The 18,255-nt window shown below is 50.2% G+C and overlaps 2 protein-coding genes across 3 annotated transcripts; both read right to left on the bottom strand.

Annotated features, from left to right (window-relative positions):
* Nucleotides 1-2,185: 2,185 nt before the first annotated feature.
* Nucleotides 2,186-16,735, bottom strand: MIEF1 (mitochondrial elongation factor 1). 2 transcript variants are annotated; one of them, XM_067010238.1, is made up of 6 exons: nt 16,516-16,735; nt 14,496-14,632; nt 7,846-7,996; nt 6,760-6,937; nt 6,298-6,560; nt 2,186-5,779 (listed from the first exon to the last, which is right to left on the bottom strand). In XM_067010238.1, exons 3-6 carry the CDS (start codon nt 7,987-7,989, stop codon nt 4,973-4,975), a joined length of 1,392 nt encoding a protein of 463 aa, XP_066866339.1. In that variant the 5' UTR covers nt 7,990-7,996; nt 14,496-14,632; nt 16,516-16,735; the 3' UTR covers nt 2,186-4,972. The 2 variants fall into 2 exon arrangements, with proteins under 2 accessions (XP_066866339.1, XP_058938404.1); XM_059082421.2 differs by lacking the exons at nt 14,496-14,632; nt 16,516-16,735 and adding an exon at nt 14,229-14,317.
* On the bottom strand, nt 14,392-14,604 carry LOC131767220 (mitochondrial ribosome and complex I assembly factor AltMIEF1). The gene has a single exon (XM_059082440.2). It carries the CDS (start codon nt 14,602-14,604, stop codon nt 14,392-14,394), a length of 213 nt encoding a protein of 70 aa, XP_058938423.2.
* Nucleotides 16,736-18,255: the final 1,520 nt, after the last annotated feature.

The following is an 18,255-nucleotide window of genomic DNA, read 5'->3' as shown; positions in this document are numbered from 1 at the left end:
CTAGGCAAAAGGAAATGTCATATCGTGTGCATTTTCATACGCAAACGAACACTTGCAAAGTACTGAGGACGTGCAAGCCCTTCAGTAGTTGAAAGGGGAGGCTGATGAGTTCAGTCTGCGCACCTACCATCAAAGGCGAGTCGGGGAAATGCGTATGCCTATAGTCTAACCTATCGTATTTTTACATATCCGTTTAGCTAAAATATAAGTTTGCTATTTTATTGAAGAATGCAGACTATCACATGGGAACTTCTTCAGTTTATGTAGTTTCAGTTCCTCTAAGAAGAAGGAGAGATTTTATTCAGCTGCTATCTCTCACTCTAGGGTAGTTTCAATTAGCTCCCAACGCTGTAACTCCCAGGCATAACCGCTTCCCAGCCAGTCCTCCTAATGACCAGTTGCCGGAGTTTGTGTGTTTGGAGGCCGCAGTCCAGGTCAGGCCAACAACTTGCCCTCTCTACTGGGGAACTGTTAAGAGCAACAAGAAAGCCCTCCCCCACCCTCCAGCCCTCTCGTCAGGCACGGCAGGGGCGGAAACCTTGAGTTTCTGTTTCCATTCCTTTCAGTAAGCCCTACAAATGTTACTTCTGAGGACTGATGTCAGAAATTTGGGAAGGACTGTCCTACGTTACTGACCATTCATTGACTTGATTCAGTCTAGCCCAGCAATTTTACAATGGTAAACTGAGGACTAAAGGGATGAAGGGTCTTGCCCAGTGAAGGCAGTATGGGGTAGGAGTTATAAGAGATTTTAGGGGGAAACCCCCAACACTTGGCTCTCCCATTTATTAGCGGAGACATTTTGGTTGAGTGACCTATCCTCGCTGAGTCTGTTTCCTGAGCTGTAAAATGAAGCTAATGGTGAGTATCCTTACAGTTAGAGTGAAGTAAGATTATATAAGGCACTGAGCTAAGCGCCTGGTATCTGATAAGTGCTGGATAAATGGTTGTTATTACTACTATTATTAGAACTTAGGTCTTCTGACACACCTCCGAAGGCCCCCTCCCCATCTTCATTACATCATCCTGCTTCCTCAGAGGACTATTATTTACTGAAATCAACAACTATAAACAACTGGTATATGCAAAGCATACTGGATGCTTGATGTGTCCCCCCCCCCCCACCTTGGGGAATCAGTAGTATCTAGATATATATAAAGCATCTAGTCTTTCAGTGCAAAGGCAGTAAGAATCCCTGAGCCACTACCCAAATCTTACAAAGGACCCTCGGGGCATGTCCTCCTTTCGCTGTCAGATGACCATGCAGATGGTTGAGAATTAAAGTAATGCTGCCCCAGGTTGACACTGCAGAGGGGTGGGAGAATGACTCCAGTGGCACCTTGTCCCATCCTTTCTATTATGGTGACCCAGATCAAGCACTTCAAAGGTCCTCTAGCTGCAAATGGAGAACCAGTCCCACTCCGGTAGGAAAATGTTTCATACCACACACACAAGTCAAAGCTGTTGGAAAGGATTTTCTTCTTCCCATGCTGTGGAAGGACAGCATGTTCCCCAGCTTTATTTCCTCCCTCAAGGAGAAAAAGGACAGTAGTTTTCTGAGTCTCAGGGCTAAGCTGCTTCAATATGGACCTAGCCAAGACAGGACAGAAAGACTGGTGACTGATTCCAAATCTATCAGCTAAACACATCAACTGATTATTGAAGGGCAAGCAAGTGACTGGAAGGCAGGTTGTGGACTTGGCCTCAGGGGCCAAGCATAGAGAGCATAATGTGATCAGAATGAAAAGGTAAACACCACGCTATATGCAGTTAACCCCGGAACTCACATCTCTGGTATTTTGGCCGCTTAGAATCAGCTAAGTGTATCTACAAGGGCTACAGCCTCACAGCTCTAGTCCTAAGTCCTCTTACCGTTCGTTCTCTTTGGCCTTGAGCTTCAGCACGAAGAGAAGGGTTCTCACAAATCCTGTGAGAGCAGAAGTTCTCAACCAGGGTCGTAAGTGTCAAAGATGTGCCACAGCAGAGCCTCTGGACACATGCAGGAATCCCAGCTCCCCCCCGGCCCCTCTCTAGGACCTTTTGATCCTGAAGCTGATTGCTTGTCAAAACCATTTGAGCTTTCAACTTGAGGGGAGTAGAAGGGAGCAAAATCAGCTAATCTGGAGTGTGAACAGGACCACCAAGGGCTGAGCCTAGGAGGAAAGACTGTAGGCCTCAACAACAGTTTTTCCAAACATGAGCTTCAATTATTTTTTTATTTGAAAAAAAAAAAGTCACAACCAAGCGTATAAAGAAAAATACTGTTGTCCTGAACTCATATTTTAGGAAGGGGCAACAGGGAAAAGCAAAAAATACACTTTGGAATTGATTGGGTTTTCAAGATGAGTCTTTTTTCAAGCATTAGGCTAACTATGTGCTTTGCTAACCTAGATGGTACAAAAACACTTCCAGATGGAGAAGTAGGAGCAGATGCTGTTACTTCAGGCAAAGGTGGGAGTTACCGAGTAGAAAGGCAGAAAAGCAGGAAAAGGCCCTACATCTTTCCCCAAAGATTAAAAAAAAAAAAAGTGTGTGTGTGTGTGTGTGTGTGTGTGTGTGTGTGTGTGTTGGGGGGGTATTCCCCTCCTCCAACCAAGAATCTCAAAGCACTTGACTGTCATCCAGGTATTATGATGAGATTTGCCCCATCTCAGCAAACCCACCAGGACCTGAGCCAAGGATTCCCACCGCTTCTAGTTCTGAGGACTTCTAAGAGATTCTTGCTTGTGAAATGGCAGTTATGGTTTTTGGTTTTGTGAAACATAGGTAAGAGACAGAGCTGCCCTTAGAAAGATGCTCTTTAAAAGGAGATAAACTCAAATCACCATTACACTGGCTTTGATAATTTGGGATTTGATCTTTAAAATCCTTTTTTTTGAGCTCTCCTTCCAATGTTTTATATGGAATTTGGTCAGACTCCAGCTTGGGAAAATTATAGGTTTTATAATATTCACATTGGGAAAACCAAATCCTTTATCTGAATGAAGACAAACCCATGCTTTTCCAACACATTCAGCCCTCCCCTCTCCCTTCTTTCCAGTGACACCAGATGGGCGCACTGGAACCGGCAGTGCCAGGCTCCACCCTCTGTGGACATCCTCTGCACCAATCCCCCCGGGTAGCACTCAAGCATAAGGAGTGTTTTATAAACTCCAAGTTGATTCTGATGACCAGCCAGGATGGAGAATTTCGCTCAGGGTTCTGGGCTTTCTATTTTTCATTCTCTCTCAATGTCTTCATACAAATGAAACAACTGAGCCATTTTAGGGAAGCTCTGCATGTATATGAGAGAAGAGGCAGAACAGTCTCCAGATACAGCCAAGGTTAACCCTAGTTCTCAACCTCCTAATCCAGGACAAAAAAGGGGACAGGAAGCTCTACCTTAAATTCAAAGGGAAGCTAAGGTTTCAATGCTATTTAAAGAGTCACTTCATGTCGCGGTCATTGGGAAGGAATGAGACAGCTGCAGAGAGCTTCACCAGAACCTCACTGATGGAGAGGTAGAAAGAATAAAAATAATAATAGGATTTGATGGGAGGAGAACAAAATACTGGATGGGCAGCTCAGAAACAGAATTATCATCAGCCTCTTGGCACAAACAGGAAAAAAATAAACACAGAACAAGAAGATGCACTGACATTGTATATTAAACTTTCCTCCCCACTCTCAGGATACTTTTTACATTGCAATAAATAGTGCAATTCTAGCAGCGGGAAACAAGAAGGAACGTGGCAAGTACCCACCTCCCTCTCATATGTGTTTTAGCCATATGCTCTCTTCCTAGGTAGCACCGATTTCCCAGGTGCTGGGTGAGAGACAGGACACGGGGAAGAGGTCTGTGCATATGTGCCTGCCCTTTGGCCTCTGGAGGTGCCTGGAGAGTTCAGCAAACCCCCCTGTCGCGTTCCTGTGACAGACACTGGGGAGCGGAGGGCTGGCTGTTGGGCCCGTTCTTGCTCTAAGGCAAAATCCTAGAAAGGCAGGGCCTGACGTGGGAGAAACATGGTCACTGACATTCAGCCGCCTGTCTAGCTGAACCTCTAGCACTAAGACTGTGTCCTTGAAGGCCTTGTCCTAATTGGCAAGAAGGTGAGGAAGGGGACAAACAGCAGCCCCTTCCCTCCCGATCTCTGTCTGACTCCTGCACGCGGTGGTGCTGGGCTGGACCAGCCACAGAAGAGGCACAGACATCAGGCACGCAGACCCTCTCCACCCCACCACCTCCAGGTTCCCCCACTCTACACTCTCACTGATGGCCACTAAGAAACACAGTCTCCGAATAACTATGCATCCAGTTTATGTTGAGCCCTCACTCCCGTGCGCGGCAACGACAGTGCTCCCGTGAGAGACCTTCTTAGCACTTACGGATATGAGTTGGTCAAGAGGTGGGGGGGGGGGGCGGGGGATGGGCTTCTTTTCCAGGAACCTGGGTCAAAGGCCAGCTTTTCCACCAGCTTTACCCCTAGAAACCCTAAATACTCTCTGGGCGCTCTCTGCAGAGTTCAGTTTGAAACATGCAATCATAACTTCAGTGACAGTCAACTACAAGGCAGCATCTTGATTAGGCAGATGTGCTCCGGAAAAAAAAGCAGAACAGGTGGAAAAAGAGAAGACACTGAAAAGGGGCAGGTGGCAGGGCAGACACAGCAGACCTGTGCCCGAATGCGAAACACCAAGTGGTCTCCACAGCTCAGGCCAGTGCTCCCTCCACCTTCTCAATTCATTCAAAGATAAACTAGCCTGGAGCAAGGGGGAGGGGAAGGGTAGGGAGCACAGTGTTTGGTAACAAAACTAGAAATGGTTGGTGAGAAAGAGGAGAGAGGGATACCTTTCTAACCGGCATGAAGTGCCCAGCGCGATGACCACCAAAGACGGGAGGCACCTAGGGCCCCTGTGAGGCATCAACTATGGAACCAAGTGTTTCTGACAGAGAATCCAGGGCCTGACCGCTCGACACCTGCCTTCACCTGCCCTATGTCCGCAGCAGCACCTCCGGCTCAGACAGTGAGCAATAGAGAGTGTATCCCAATTCGTCTATTTCCTCAGGGGTGAGCTCTGCAAATAAGTTCACCTTGGGGTTGAGGGCACTGGGCAGGACTCCGGCCTCCAAGTAGCTGATGAGGCCCCTCAAGGCCTGCAGGAACCGGTCAGCCAGCACATCTGGAGACCAGTCAGCCTCCTCCTGGGCCACGTGGAGGATGACGTTGGTGAGCTGGCTGGCAGTGAGGTGACCCAGGGCCGGAGTGGACTTGCACACGGCCTTGAGGATCTTGAGGCACAGAGAGCGGCAGCCCGAGTCGGCCTGGTCCAGAGCCCGCAAGCGCGCCGTCTCGGCAGGACGCAGGCTCAGCCGCCACAGGTTGTCATACTGGGCTAGCCGGTGTGGTTTGGCCACCAAGACGGTGTCACCAAGGGTCACTGATGGCAGGAAGTCAATGACGAGATGCCTGTCGCGCTCATACTGTACTTCCAGAGTCAGAGCCTCTGGGGGTGGGGCCGGTCGAATCACGTAGTCCAAGAGGGACCCAATGGCCGGCCAGTTGATGGAGCCAGCCACTACCTTTTCAAACGTGTCTGCCACTGTCTTTGGAGAGAGGTAGCCCCCTACTACACAGCGGTCCCAGTAACTGCTACCACGAGGAAAGTACTCTGGGTTCTCCCGGCGAACCAGGAAGAAGCCGGGGACGTTCATGATGGTGTCCTCTCCGGGGATACACGACCACAGGTTCTGCTCCAGCACGAGGGGCACGATGAGTTGGATGTGGTCGGCTGTCACCACCTGGCGGAGAAGAATTAAAAAGGTTTTGAGGGATTTAATCTGCCCAAGAGCCAAGTTTGCCCAAACACACGTCCCACCATCTTATATCCCCCGCAACAAAGAGGGAAACTAAGAATCCTTCCACGTGACCATATCAATTCAGAGTGTGGATTTCAACCCAGGTCTGCCGGACACTGGCGCCTGTGCTCATTCCACACACCACGTTGCCTCTGGACACAGAAGTACCCATGACATCCCCCAGGCCTTGACGGCCCGAAGGAAAGCCAGAAAGGAAAGATAGGGACAAGAATATAGGAAGGAGGAGGCCTCTGACAGCCTCCTAGAAGTTGTGAGTATGACTAAAAACCAAAAAACGTTAAAGGCAGGGATCTCCAAATGCTACCGCAGTATGTGGAATTCAGGCGCAGTAGGACTAACCTTTCTGGCAAGCCTGGGAGACTGATCTCCTGTACCAACAGCCCTACTGAGAAGCATCCTGGTCAGTACAACCCTGCCCTTTGTAAGAACCCCCTGCTTACCTGCAGGTCATCATAGAGGCTGCCACTCAGGTACATGTCCCGAAGTGGCATGTCAGGCAACTTGGCCCGCAGGAAGCTCCGGAGCTCGGCACATATGTCCACGGCAGCTTGCTTGGCCCGAGCCTGCTCGCCAGCAGGAATGGCCGCCCGGTTCCGGTAGTAAGTAAGAAGTTTCTCCTGCAGGGACATGCGGAGTCGTGACTTCTTCAAGTCTACCTGGCCCTTCCTGGCCAATGGCTTGGGCCGGGGCAGGCAGAGTGTATCTGCCAAGGCAAGAGAGAGAGGCACGTGAGCTCTTCCCGTGCTTGCTCAGCCATGGCTGCCTCAGCCCCAAAGGAGATGGGCTTGGCACAAAAGGCTAGCATGGTGCCTGGCACGTATGTCCTTAAGAAATGTGTTGAATGCATGAGTAGCACTGAGAGCCCCGAGGTGAGTCCCAGAAGGGGTACCAGCCTCCCTCACCTGTGTCAAAGGCCGAGGAGCCTGTGGGAAGGGCCTGTAGGGACCTGCTCAGGCCTGTCTTCATGTCCTTGTTGAGCAATCGGGGGGAGCCCATCCAGTTTGGTTCTTCCCAGCTCCTTTTCCCTGAATGGCTCAGGCGGGTGGGGCTGGTAGGCGCACTGATTGCCCTATCGTACATCTGAAACAGCAGACAGGACCCAGCACATGACCTTCTTTCCTGTTTCCCTCCTTCCCAGCAGCTTTGCCTTAATGAGTTCAGCTACTATTTTTCAATAACTTTGTTTTATTCTAGATTATGGAATACTTTGCTCCGCACAGAAAATCTCAGGAAATACTAAATGATATAAATAAGAAACAGATTTATCCATAATGTCATAACCCAGAGATAACGGTTAATATTTTGGTATATTTCTTTCTGAAAATATATATTTGTGTAATTAGGATCCTCCTCTATATATACTTCTGAAAACTGATTTTTTTTACATACCATTTTTATCACTCCCCCATATCACTAAAAATGATCAGTGTTGAACGTTACGGTACAACTTCTAACTATACAACACTGTACTTTATGAAAGTACGGTAATGTTCAACACTGATCCATTTTAACAAATACATCACTGAATGGCTACTCTGTGCCAGGAGTTGTTCTAGGTGCACAGAATAAAGCAGCAACCCAAAGAGACCCAATCCCTGCCCTCATGGAGTTTGCAGTTTGGCAGAGGGATACAAGCAATACATAATCAACAAGCTAAACCATGCAGATATAGGTGTTAAGAAAAGTAAAGTAGGAAGGAGAAGTAGGAAAAATGTGTGGTGGGAGTCCTGCTATTTTAAATGAGGTAGTCAAGGAAGGATATTTTGATTATTTGCAATTTTTCACCCACTGGGATAAACTTTATTTGTATCTCCAACAGCTTCTTTAGGGCGGAGTCCTACAAGTAGATTTACTGAATCCTCTTAAGGTCTTGTCTAATAATGCCAAATTACCGGTCACATTTCCACTAGCAGTATCAAAGTCTTATTCTAAGTCGGCTCCACTCGGCAGCCTCACCACCTCTCCAACCTCTGGCTGAGTGTACTTACGCGCTTAACCGCCAGTGTAGCAATGCCCAGCATGGCTGCTCCACCCACCCCCAGCACCAGCCGGGCATTGGAGAGCACAAAATCAATGGCCGTCCCGATGCCATTATCATCCTTCTTGCTTTTGCGCTCACCAGCGCCTGCCATTGCTCACCTGAGGATGAAGGCAGAACACAGCCATCACCACCTTGGACCTTGAGAACCAGCCCTCCTCCTCCCTCCCCAATCAGGCCAGTCCCCAACAATTTCAGGGTACTCTATGAGTTCCAGGAACCCAAATCCTCCTGCCTCTAGCACTCCATGTTCTAGGGTCAGGAGGGAGGTATCGTGTCCCTTGATGTATCTGGATGCAAGGCGGAGGAAATGATCGTGCTAGTCATGGGAAAACCTCCCCACCAATCTATTGAGATTACAGAGAGCGATAATAAGCTCACTGTCAACCCCTTCTCCTATGACAGTGAAGTACCCTGCCCCCACGCAATACAACCCTCTGGACCCCTTCCCAACATTACAATGCAGATCATATTTTGATCCTCTGACCACTGCTCATGGAAGGTTAGATCTGAGAAGTTGTAAATTAATTAGAAACCCATCTAATCCCATCACATCACTTCACACATAGGGAGGTGACTTGCTAGAGGTCCCAGAGAAAAGGAATGACAAAGCCATATGCAAAACTCAGGCCGCCTCTCAACTCCTAGCATGATGGTTTTTCTACTATATCATGTTTCCCCTTACCCAAGTCAAACTGTTCCTATTCTACGTATTTTTTGCGAAAGATAATAGTAACAACAACAACGCAGACTAAATACCCTGGCACACGGAGACAAAACTACAAGTCCATATGTGAGAAAGATCCAAAGAAGAAAAGAACTCTCTGTGGACAGTCCCACTTAACAAATGCTTTGTTTCTTGGGGAAAGTGTGCAGGGGCACCAAGAAGCTCAGGTGAGCCTGGCACTGTGACAGAGACTGAGAATAAACAGAACGGTCACTGCAGACTCAGCTGTTAACTGGAAAACAAAATATCCACCTGCTCAAGTGTGCTTGGAAAATGAACTAAAAATGTGGTCGCCTGAGCAGAGCTCATGGGCACAAGGCGGAAGAGGCTGGCCTCCATACAGTGCTGGAGCGAGGTGAGCACGCCTTTGCTCCCTGGCAACAATGGGGTCATCCTGACTGAAGTTCGCCTAGTCTCCCAGTAAGCCCATTTCCCATGGAGTTAGAAACCTGGGCCTGACCCAGATAAAGGACGGCAAAGTGGCTCAAATCTGAACACTGCTTTTAACACTGCTACTTCTCCTACCTCCCGTGTCCTGTACGCCAGGAACTATGTAGGGAAAAACAGTTGTTTACCATTCACCAATATACCTAGAACGGGAGGACAGAGAGGGACAAGATCACTGGTGCATCTTCCAGTGTGAAGTAACATTCTTTCTAACACCCTTACAACTGGGTATTGCTAGTGTTGCATGTCATGCCCCTGGCCTCCCCTGTCAACAAGAGAGAAATATTTCTGCCTCTACTTATTCCAGCAATTGAGTTAACTAAGAGTCGCTATCAATCCCAAAATTATTTTTTTCCCTAACTAGAGTTCACAACCATGGCACTTTTCTTTTCTCCACCTTTTACCGTCGATAGGAGCTTCAGGTTTAGGGACATGAGAGACTGCTTAGCCAAATAAAATATACTCCCACTTCAAATGCACAGAGCAAACAAGGCTGAGGAGGAGAGTTAAACTCTGTATTTACAGGTGGGGTCAGGCAAGAACTCTAGTCATCCTCCCTCCAGTGGCCACTGAGACAGAGATGGGACATAAACTCATCTGAGGCACAGTAATCCAATCAGGACAAAGCTGATCATTACACAGTTCCCCATACAAAACCATGACCACTGTTTTATTGCTTTTAAAACAAAATAGGGCTTCCCTGGTGGCGCAGTGGTTGGGAGTCTGCCTGCCGATGCAGGGGACGCAGGTTCGCGCCCCGGTCTGGGAGGATCCCACATGCCACGGAGCGGCTGGGCCCGTGAGCCGTGGCCGCTGAGCCTGCGCGTCCGGAGCCTGTGCTCCTCAACGGGAGAGGCCACGACAGTGAGAGGCCCGCGTACCACAAAAAAAATTAAAAATTTTAAAAACTGAAATAAAATAAAACAAAATAACCTGTAGAGATGTATTTACAACAGGGAGGACCACCCTCTAAATCAGGGGTCCCCAACCCGCGGGCCGGTAGTGGTCCACAGCCTGTGAGGAACCAGGCTGCACAGCAGGAGGTGGGTGGTGGGCGAACGAGGAAAGCTTCATCTGCCGCTCCCCGGCGCTCCCATCACCGCCTGAGCCCTCATCCCCCCACACCCGGGCCCGGGGAAAAATTGTCTTCCAAGAAACCGGTCCCTGGTGCCAAAAAGGCTGGGGACCGCTGCTCTAAATGATCCTTGCATGTGATGCAGCAGAGCAAGCAAGGCACATTCTCCCTCCGCGCAGAAGCCGGAAGCAGCCTCTCTGGCTCCTTGGCCCCTCTGCCCCTCTGATGACTGGTGAGAGCAAGGCACTGAGGTGGCGTAATAGAAGAGCCTGGGTTTTAGAGTTGGAAATCTTCAGATTGAGTACTTGCCTTTGAGCCCTGACTAATTAGCTGGGTGATCTCAAGTGAGTTACCTAACCCCTCAGCTATGTAATGGGGATAATGACGCCTGCATGGCCTAAATCGTAGGGTTGTAGTGAGGAAAACATATCTACTAAAATACCGTATGTGAACACTTTATACACCGTAAAAGGACTACAAATGTGGGCCATCATTAAGTCTTTTAAGATCTCCACCCACAGGACAAAAGGTCAGCTTCCAGAAGGCAGTCAGCAATCCAGACTGTCCTGTGAGTTACATTTTACCTTCTGAGATGGAGCCAGGAATGGCCTATGAAACCCAAGCTGATGCTATCCTGGGATTAAGACCAAAACTATGAAGTTGAGCAGGGTTGGGAAAAGGCTTTTCTACTCTAGTGCAATATACTCCCTGCCCCATCCAAGGACCAGGTGATGTCAAAGACCTGGTGACCTGGAAGAGGAAAGAACATCCACAGCTCCCACAGGGAGATCGAAGTTTCTATTCTAAAACTGAACTCAATCTGTTCCAACTGAAACTATTTAACCACAGTCTACCCTCCGCTAAGGCTCTGCCGCACTACCTGAGAGCCTGCGGGAAGCAGGAGCTCTGCCTGGCAAGGGGAGGGGCCTGGAGGAGCTCTGTTGTTTAATGCATGTAGTTCCAGTTTTACAAGATGAAAAAGTTCTGGAGATCTCTTGCGCAACAATATGAATATATATTTTTAAAATTTGTTTATTTATTTTGGGCTGCATTGGGTCTTCATTGCTACACACAAGCTTTCTCTAGTTGCGGTGAGCAGGGGCTACTCTTTTTTGCGTGGGCAGGCTTCTCATTGCTGTGGCTTCTCTTGTTGCGGAGCATGGGCTCTAGGCGCGTAGGCTTCAGTAGTTGTGGCACGTGGTCTCAATAGTTGTGGCTCGTGGGCTTTACAGCACAGGCTCAGTAGTTGTGGTGCACAGGCTTAGTTGCTCCGCGGCATGTGGGATCTTCCCGGACCAGGGCTCGAACCCGTGTTCCCTGCATTGGCAGGTAGATTCTTAACCACTGCGCCACCAGGGAAGTCCCTACAATATGAATGTTCTTAACACCACTGAACTGTACACTTACAAACAGTTAAAATATTGAAAAAAAAAGAGGAGGCGGAACACTGTCCTGGTGGGCAGGGCTGAGGATGGGGAATGTGAACTCTAGGAACATTTCAGACAAGTTGTTTAACCTGTCTCCTCAGATACAAAAATGGGAATAGTGGGGCTTCCCTGGTGGCGCAGTGGTTGGGGGCCCGCCTGCCGATGCAGGGGACACGGATTCGTGCCACGGTCCGGGAGGATCCCACGTGCCGCGGAGCCGCTGGGCCCGTGAGCCATGGCCGCTGAGCCTGCGTGTCCGGAGCCTGTGCTCCGCAATGGGAGAGGCCACAACAGTGAGAGGCCCGCATACTGCAAAAAAAAAAAAAAAAAAAAAGGGAATAGTAATACTCATCACCCCGTTACAGTGGGAATGATGAGTAATGGAGGCCCTGTATCTTCCTAGGATGACAGCACAGAACTGAAAATTCCAACTTATTCTCCTTGAAAAGGGCATGTGACTTAAACATCCGGCTTGAGTACACTTGAGAAGAGCTAACATATACTGAGTGTGTACCATGTGCTGGGCATTTTACACCCATTAGTTCCCTTGATCCTCACAACAATCCCATGAGATCAGTCACATTGTTATCTCCAACTTACAGATGAAGAAACTGAGGCAGAGGTAAAGTAATGGCCCAAGGTCACCATGTCAGAAAGTTGTGCAGCCAAGAGTTGAACCTGGAGCTAACGGGGCTGGGGAGTCGTTTACAGGGGTCCAAGTAGGCTGCAGCCCCTCCTCGTACACGTCTCCTCTTCACTAACCACTCAAACTCGGCCATATGCTTCCCGGGGGCATTTTGGCTCATTCCCTGCTGTGTCCGCAGGGCCAGCAGTATTTGACACGTAGCAAATATCTGTTGCATGAATGAGCTACTGATTCCATGGCTTTTTTATTCTGGGCGAGGGTGGGGGTGGCGGGCAGTGAGGAGGTGGTAGCGGCACCTGTAACCCAACTCAGTCAAGAGTCTAGGAACACAAAGCCTTCAGTGTTCACTTCCACTCTCCTGGGCAGGCCGGCCCTGTGGGCATCATCTCTCACCTGGCCCCTTACTCCCCAAAGCCAGTCTGTCCATCAACCTGAGTGGCCGAGGAGGACCCAAAGCCATTACATCAGGCTCCTCCTCCGGCCTTCCCTCTGTTAAAACCAGCACCGTCCACCCAGCTGGCACGCCTCACACCTCACGGCCATCGCTCGCTCCTCTCTCCGCCTGCTGCAGCCAGCTCCCGCCTGGTCAAGTCCGCCGCTGCACACAGTGTGCTCACGAGCCACCCGACCGCCGCAGTCCCTCCGGCTCCCCTGGTCAGAGCCACGGCCTCTGGTATCCCCTACCAATGTATTCTCCATGCTGCCACTGCTACAATCCCTCATCCACGCCACTCCCCTGCTGACAAAGCTCTGACGGGTCCCCCTCTGTCAGATATCACGACCTCAATGGGATTCGATGTCCTTCCAGACCTGGTCCGGCCTCCACTCTGGTCACCTGCCTTACAGGTGCACCATTCGAGCCACTCTGGACTCGGGTTTGCGGACTATAAAATGTGGTAGTCTGTGTTTTCACCTCCACACTTGCTTCTTGCCCATCTGCCCGGCAAGCTTCTATTTCTCACTTGAGGCAGACCTCAAATGTCCTCTTCTCTATAGTGACCCGTGATTCCTCTGCCGCCACCCCGCCCCCAAGGCACAGTTTTGGCATCTCCCTGTCTCCAAGCTCTTTACCCGACCTCTAGTACATAGCTGTTCACCCTGGAATTACCTCCCGTCGATCTCCACATGAGACCCGTCCCTTGATGGGCCACATCATTCATCTCTACCTCAGAGCCTCCCAGAATGCCAGGGCCAGAGAAGGCCCTCTGGGAAGTTGCTGAATTCGATACAATCATTTGGTTACAGGAAGTTGCTGAATTCGATACAATCATTTGGGACTATCACACTGGCATGGGAAGGAAACAGAACTAACACACCACTGGCCAAGAACCATTCCAAGTACTTTGTGTGCATTATTATTATTATTATTATTTTTTGGCTGCGCCATGCGGCCCTCGGAATCTTAGTTCCCCGACCAGGGATTGAACCTGGGCCCTCAGCAGTGAAAGCGCAGAGCCCTAACCACTGGACCACCTGGGAATTTCTGAGTTGTCTCATTTAATCCTTGCAATAAGCTGAAGAGGTAGGTACTGTTATTTTACAAATGAGGGAGTGGAGGCCTAGACAGATTCAGTGATTTACCCTAAGTCCCACAGGTGTTAGCAGCAGTGTCAGGAAGGCACCGTCCTCCAAGGTCTGTACACTATGCTTGCTTTAGAGACTGTTGCAACAGAGTCTAGTTATGTTTGGGGAAACATGATCTTGCCCTCAATAGAAGTGAATCTACCAAAGAATGAGGCAGCCAGAAACTGAGCTCTAATAGTTTTAACCAATGTCTTTTCTAGCATTTTCATATGTAAAATGTTTTATGAAACAAAATGGTCTCCTGGTGGGGCCTGAAACTCAGGGCCTTTTTTTTTCTTAACAAGGGAACATACTTCTGTTAATATGTTTGTATTTTCCTCCATTGATTTATGACTAAAGGGCTGTGGTCACTAAAAGGAAAGGTTCTGCCTCTCCTGGTCCCCTGCAACAGAAAAAATGAAACCTATAGGAACAAGGGCCTACCTACCTGAGGCTTGTTACCGCATCTGTGAGGTGGAGGTGGGAGAGAGGCAGGCGTGTCTATAGAAGGCACTTTTGTCCTCTTTCCCTTGAGGGAAAGAGGACAAAAAGTGCCTTTTCCTCTTTCCCTCTTTCCCTTGAATTAGGATGGGAGGGGAAAGGAGAGGATCCTAAATAATCCCTCCCAGTTTGCTGTGGAGGAATACGAGGCCCTTTTCCAGCTGCCTCTCCCGGGCCTCAGGATCCTCTAGCTTCTGATTTTTCCGGAACTCACGGCGGATGGAGGCAAGGTAGAAGTCTCGATCAGTGTAGCGAAGCTCTTGGCCTTGGCGCAGCAGAGCCCGGTAGAGACTCAGCACCGCCTCTCGGCTCCATGGGGCCATGGGGGACTGACAGGGGCTGGGCGTCAGGCTATACACAGAAGGGAAGAAAGAGAAGCCTAGAATCAGAATTAATGATGGAAGGGCCTGTGGAGACTATCTAATTCAGTAGTTCTTAATCTAGGTCTTAGAGACCCCCCCCCCAAGATCACAATATGACTTAGTGGTGCGGCTGGGACTATATCCCAGCCTACCAACTCCTGCTCCTGGGAAACCACCGGTTATGCTGAAAGGCCCGGGTCTGGAAGCTGGACCGTGTGTGCTTGAATCTTGGCTCTGCCACTTATTTGCCATATAGCTTTGGGCAAAGTGCATAACCTCTCTGAGCATCAGCTTCCTCACTTTTAAAATCCAGATAATGCTGTGTCTACATTTACACGTTGCTATGTATCAATACTATACATGCTAACAGTACTTACCACATAGGCTTATCGTGAGAATTGCCTGAGATATCACTTGTAAAGCACCTGTAACTGAAGTTCACCACAAGGGGTGGTCTAGAGTCGTTGGAGACGAGGGGTCTCGGTCATACTTGAATCCTGGCACCACCGCTTATGAGCTCATTACCTTGGGCAAGTTTCTTAACCTCTCCGGGCTTACCCTATTTCCTCATCTGTAAAATGAGGATTAAAATTGTGTTTTCCATATGGTTTGTATGAGGATTAAATGAGTTAATGTATGTAAACGTGGTTAGAATAGCACTCGGCATATACTAAGCAGTCTAGCAGGGACAGGTATCAATATTATTAGTGCTACCTACCCTTGTTTGTAAGTGCTCAATAAGTATTAGAATTAGAGACACATCAACTGTCACCATCGTCCTTCGGCAACAATAAAGCCTTACACAATCACAGAGGGTTACCATCTGTAAAGTGCTTTGTCATCCATTATCACATTTAAACTGAGGAATTTATGAAGTAGTCAAGGTTCCTAACAAGAAGCGTTGACGCTTATGGAGTGTTTACTATGTAGCACGCATGGGCTAAGCAGATCCCACATGACAACTCTTCTCATTCCATCAACAATCCCATCGTCAGTATCCCCATTTTAAATGGAGGAAACTGACGCTCCCAGAGGGAAGTAACTTGCCCACAGGCACCCAGCTATAAAGGCGGGGGGCACTCCTGACCCCAACTCTGCCTGCCTGTGTAATGATAACTGCTATTTGCTGGGATCTTACCATGTGTACAGCACTTCCAGGTGCTTTACAAACTTTCCCAGCACAGCGCCTGGCACATACTAAGGGCTCAAAAAAAGAAGCTGAACGAAAGAGCCAACCCCCACAACGTCCCTGTGTGGAAAAAAGCATCATCCCTCTTGATGAAATAAAGAACTGAGACTGACTGGAAGAGGTATTTGACTGGCAAAAAGGTCTGGACTTTGGGCCCAAAGTCGGCTAGCCATCAGCCTCCGGCCTTCATAACTTGCTGCGTGAGCTTGAGGAAGCCACTGTCCGCGTCCCTTTTTCCTCAGCTGTAGAAGAGCGCCCCTCGGCCCCAAGGGCCTCCCGGAGTGGGAGAGATAAATCCAGAAATCAACAGGATAAGTGCTTTACGAAGTAGGAGGCGATTATCACGCGAGGACTGTTACTACAAGGTCGACCGGCGAGTGGACCGCTGGGCCCCGGCAGGTCCCCAGGTCCTCCCGCGACCCTGCGGGGCGTCGCACCGAGCCGGGGTGGAGAGACCCCGAGGCTGGGGCAGGCCGGCTCAAGGGCCCCGGGATGGCTCCGGAGGCTGAGGCGGGGCCCCGGAGCGGCCTCCAGGGGAAAGCCCAGGGCGGGCTGGGGCGAGACCCCAGACGACCAGGCCGGTAGCCCGGGCCCGGGATGGATGGGGGGGGGGGGCAGACAGTGGCCCTGAGAGAAGGCGTGGAGAGCCCCCCACCCCGGCCCTTACTCCACCCCTCACTCACCTGCGAACCGCGCGCGCTTCCACTCCTCGGGATTCGCCTCTCGCCCGGTATCTCTCCTGGGGTCACCCACCAACATGGCCCCTTCACTTCCGGGACACGACCTTGCGCACGGAGCTGAGGAGTGGGACCGAACGGAGCCTAGAGGCAGGCGGGGGATGGAGGACTTCCGGTCTTCCAGGCCTATGCCTCTCTCGGGGTGGGCCAGGAGCTGCGTCATGCTACGCCCCTTGCGCGGCTCCGCCCCACAGGCCGGAGTCCCGCCTCCGTACGTGACGTCACCTAAGGACGGGCCGGCCGAGGCCATTCGGGACCCGCCCACCCATTCGGGCCCCGCCCAGTCGAGGAGCGGTGGTCCGGGTTGGGCAGAGCTGGGGAAGGGAAGGGTGTTGCCGTTGTGCGGTGTAGTCCCCCAACCTGCTGCCAGCTCTGTAGCCTGTCAGGCCCCAGCACTGTCTGCTGATCTCGGGCTGGAGCCATGGGGGTGCCTGGGGGAGGTTTAACACTAAGGGTATTCCATATCGTGGCTTTTAAAGGTCTTCCATTTTCTCAGATGGCTTTCTTTTCATCCCTCCGTGCTGTTCCCGCACCCTTGTCAAGGACCTACTTTTCAAGGTCCCCCTCAAATGTCCCCCTCTAGAAGTCTTTTACAACCCCTTCCTCGCCCCTCATCCAACACACTTAGGTGTCTCCTTCGGGCCCCACAGAAATGTCTGCACACCGTCGTTAGGGCTTGGCTCCTTCAAACAACGAAACGTGTTTATTGGCGCCTGTTATTTGCCAGGCACTGTTTTTTAATTGCTATATTAGTTTCTGTCTCTCATCAGATTTGAGGGCAGGAGCCATGTCATTATGGAATCCGTAGAGGGAGAGGGGAAGAGGCAGGCTTTGGAATCAGACCCAGGCGGCTCCAGATGCAGCTCCACCACTGGAGGAGAGCTGCCCGCCCTCTGACAACTTTCCCAACCTCCTCAGCCCCTCTCAGCTTTTGTGAGGATTTAAAAGGCATCTCTCAGGAAGGGGTGGGCACTTACACAGAGCAGTTGCCCACCCATCCATTTATTCTTGCACAAATCCTTGTTTGGGGTGTCTAATGTGCAAAGCACTGCCACAGGCATTGCAAGGGACAGAGAAATCAAGTCCTCATCTTCTAGTGGGGGCTGATGTGAGAGGAGGTGAGAAGGACTGGGAGGAGAAATACTGGGTGAGAGGATGGAGAGAAAGGAGTTGCTTTTTTTACTTGGAGTGTTGCTGGAAGGCCTGTCTGATAAGGGGACCTGAGTCCCCTTCAGGAAGGGCATTCCAGGTGTTGGCCTTCAGGCGGACCCTCAGGCTCACCTGTTGTCCTAGCAGCAACAGGGAGGAGGCCAGTGCATGGGGAATAGCGTGAGAGCGTGAGCAAGGGCTGGGGCGTGGGGGGGGGGGCGTCCGGGGAGGGGGGGGAAGAGGCAGGACAGGGGGTCCTTATCAGGGGCAGGGGAGGGGAAATCTTGCTGGGACAGGAGCCACCAGAGAGTCTGGAGCAAAGGAGTGATGGGACTTGACTTCCATTTGTTTGTTTGTTTATGGTGAAAAAATTTATATTTAGAATTAGCCAGCTGGATGCAGTTTAGATGATCCTAATTTTGCTGGCACCACCTAAAGCATCATAGTCAGAGCTGGTTGAACATATGCCTTCTTCTTTCCATCAGACCCCATCAGGGTGTTGGCCTTGGCTATGTGATGTCATAAAAGTGTCTTCCC

The sequence above is a fragment of the Kogia breviceps genome, chromosome 12 (assembly GCF_026419965.1).
Source record: "Kogia breviceps isolate mKogBre1 chromosome 12, mKogBre1 haplotype 1, whole genome shotgun sequence".
Lineage (NCBI taxonomy): Eukaryota > Metazoa > Chordata > Mammalia > Artiodactyla > Physeteridae > Kogia > Kogia breviceps.
This window is presented reverse-complemented; position numbering and strand designations above follow the sequence as displayed.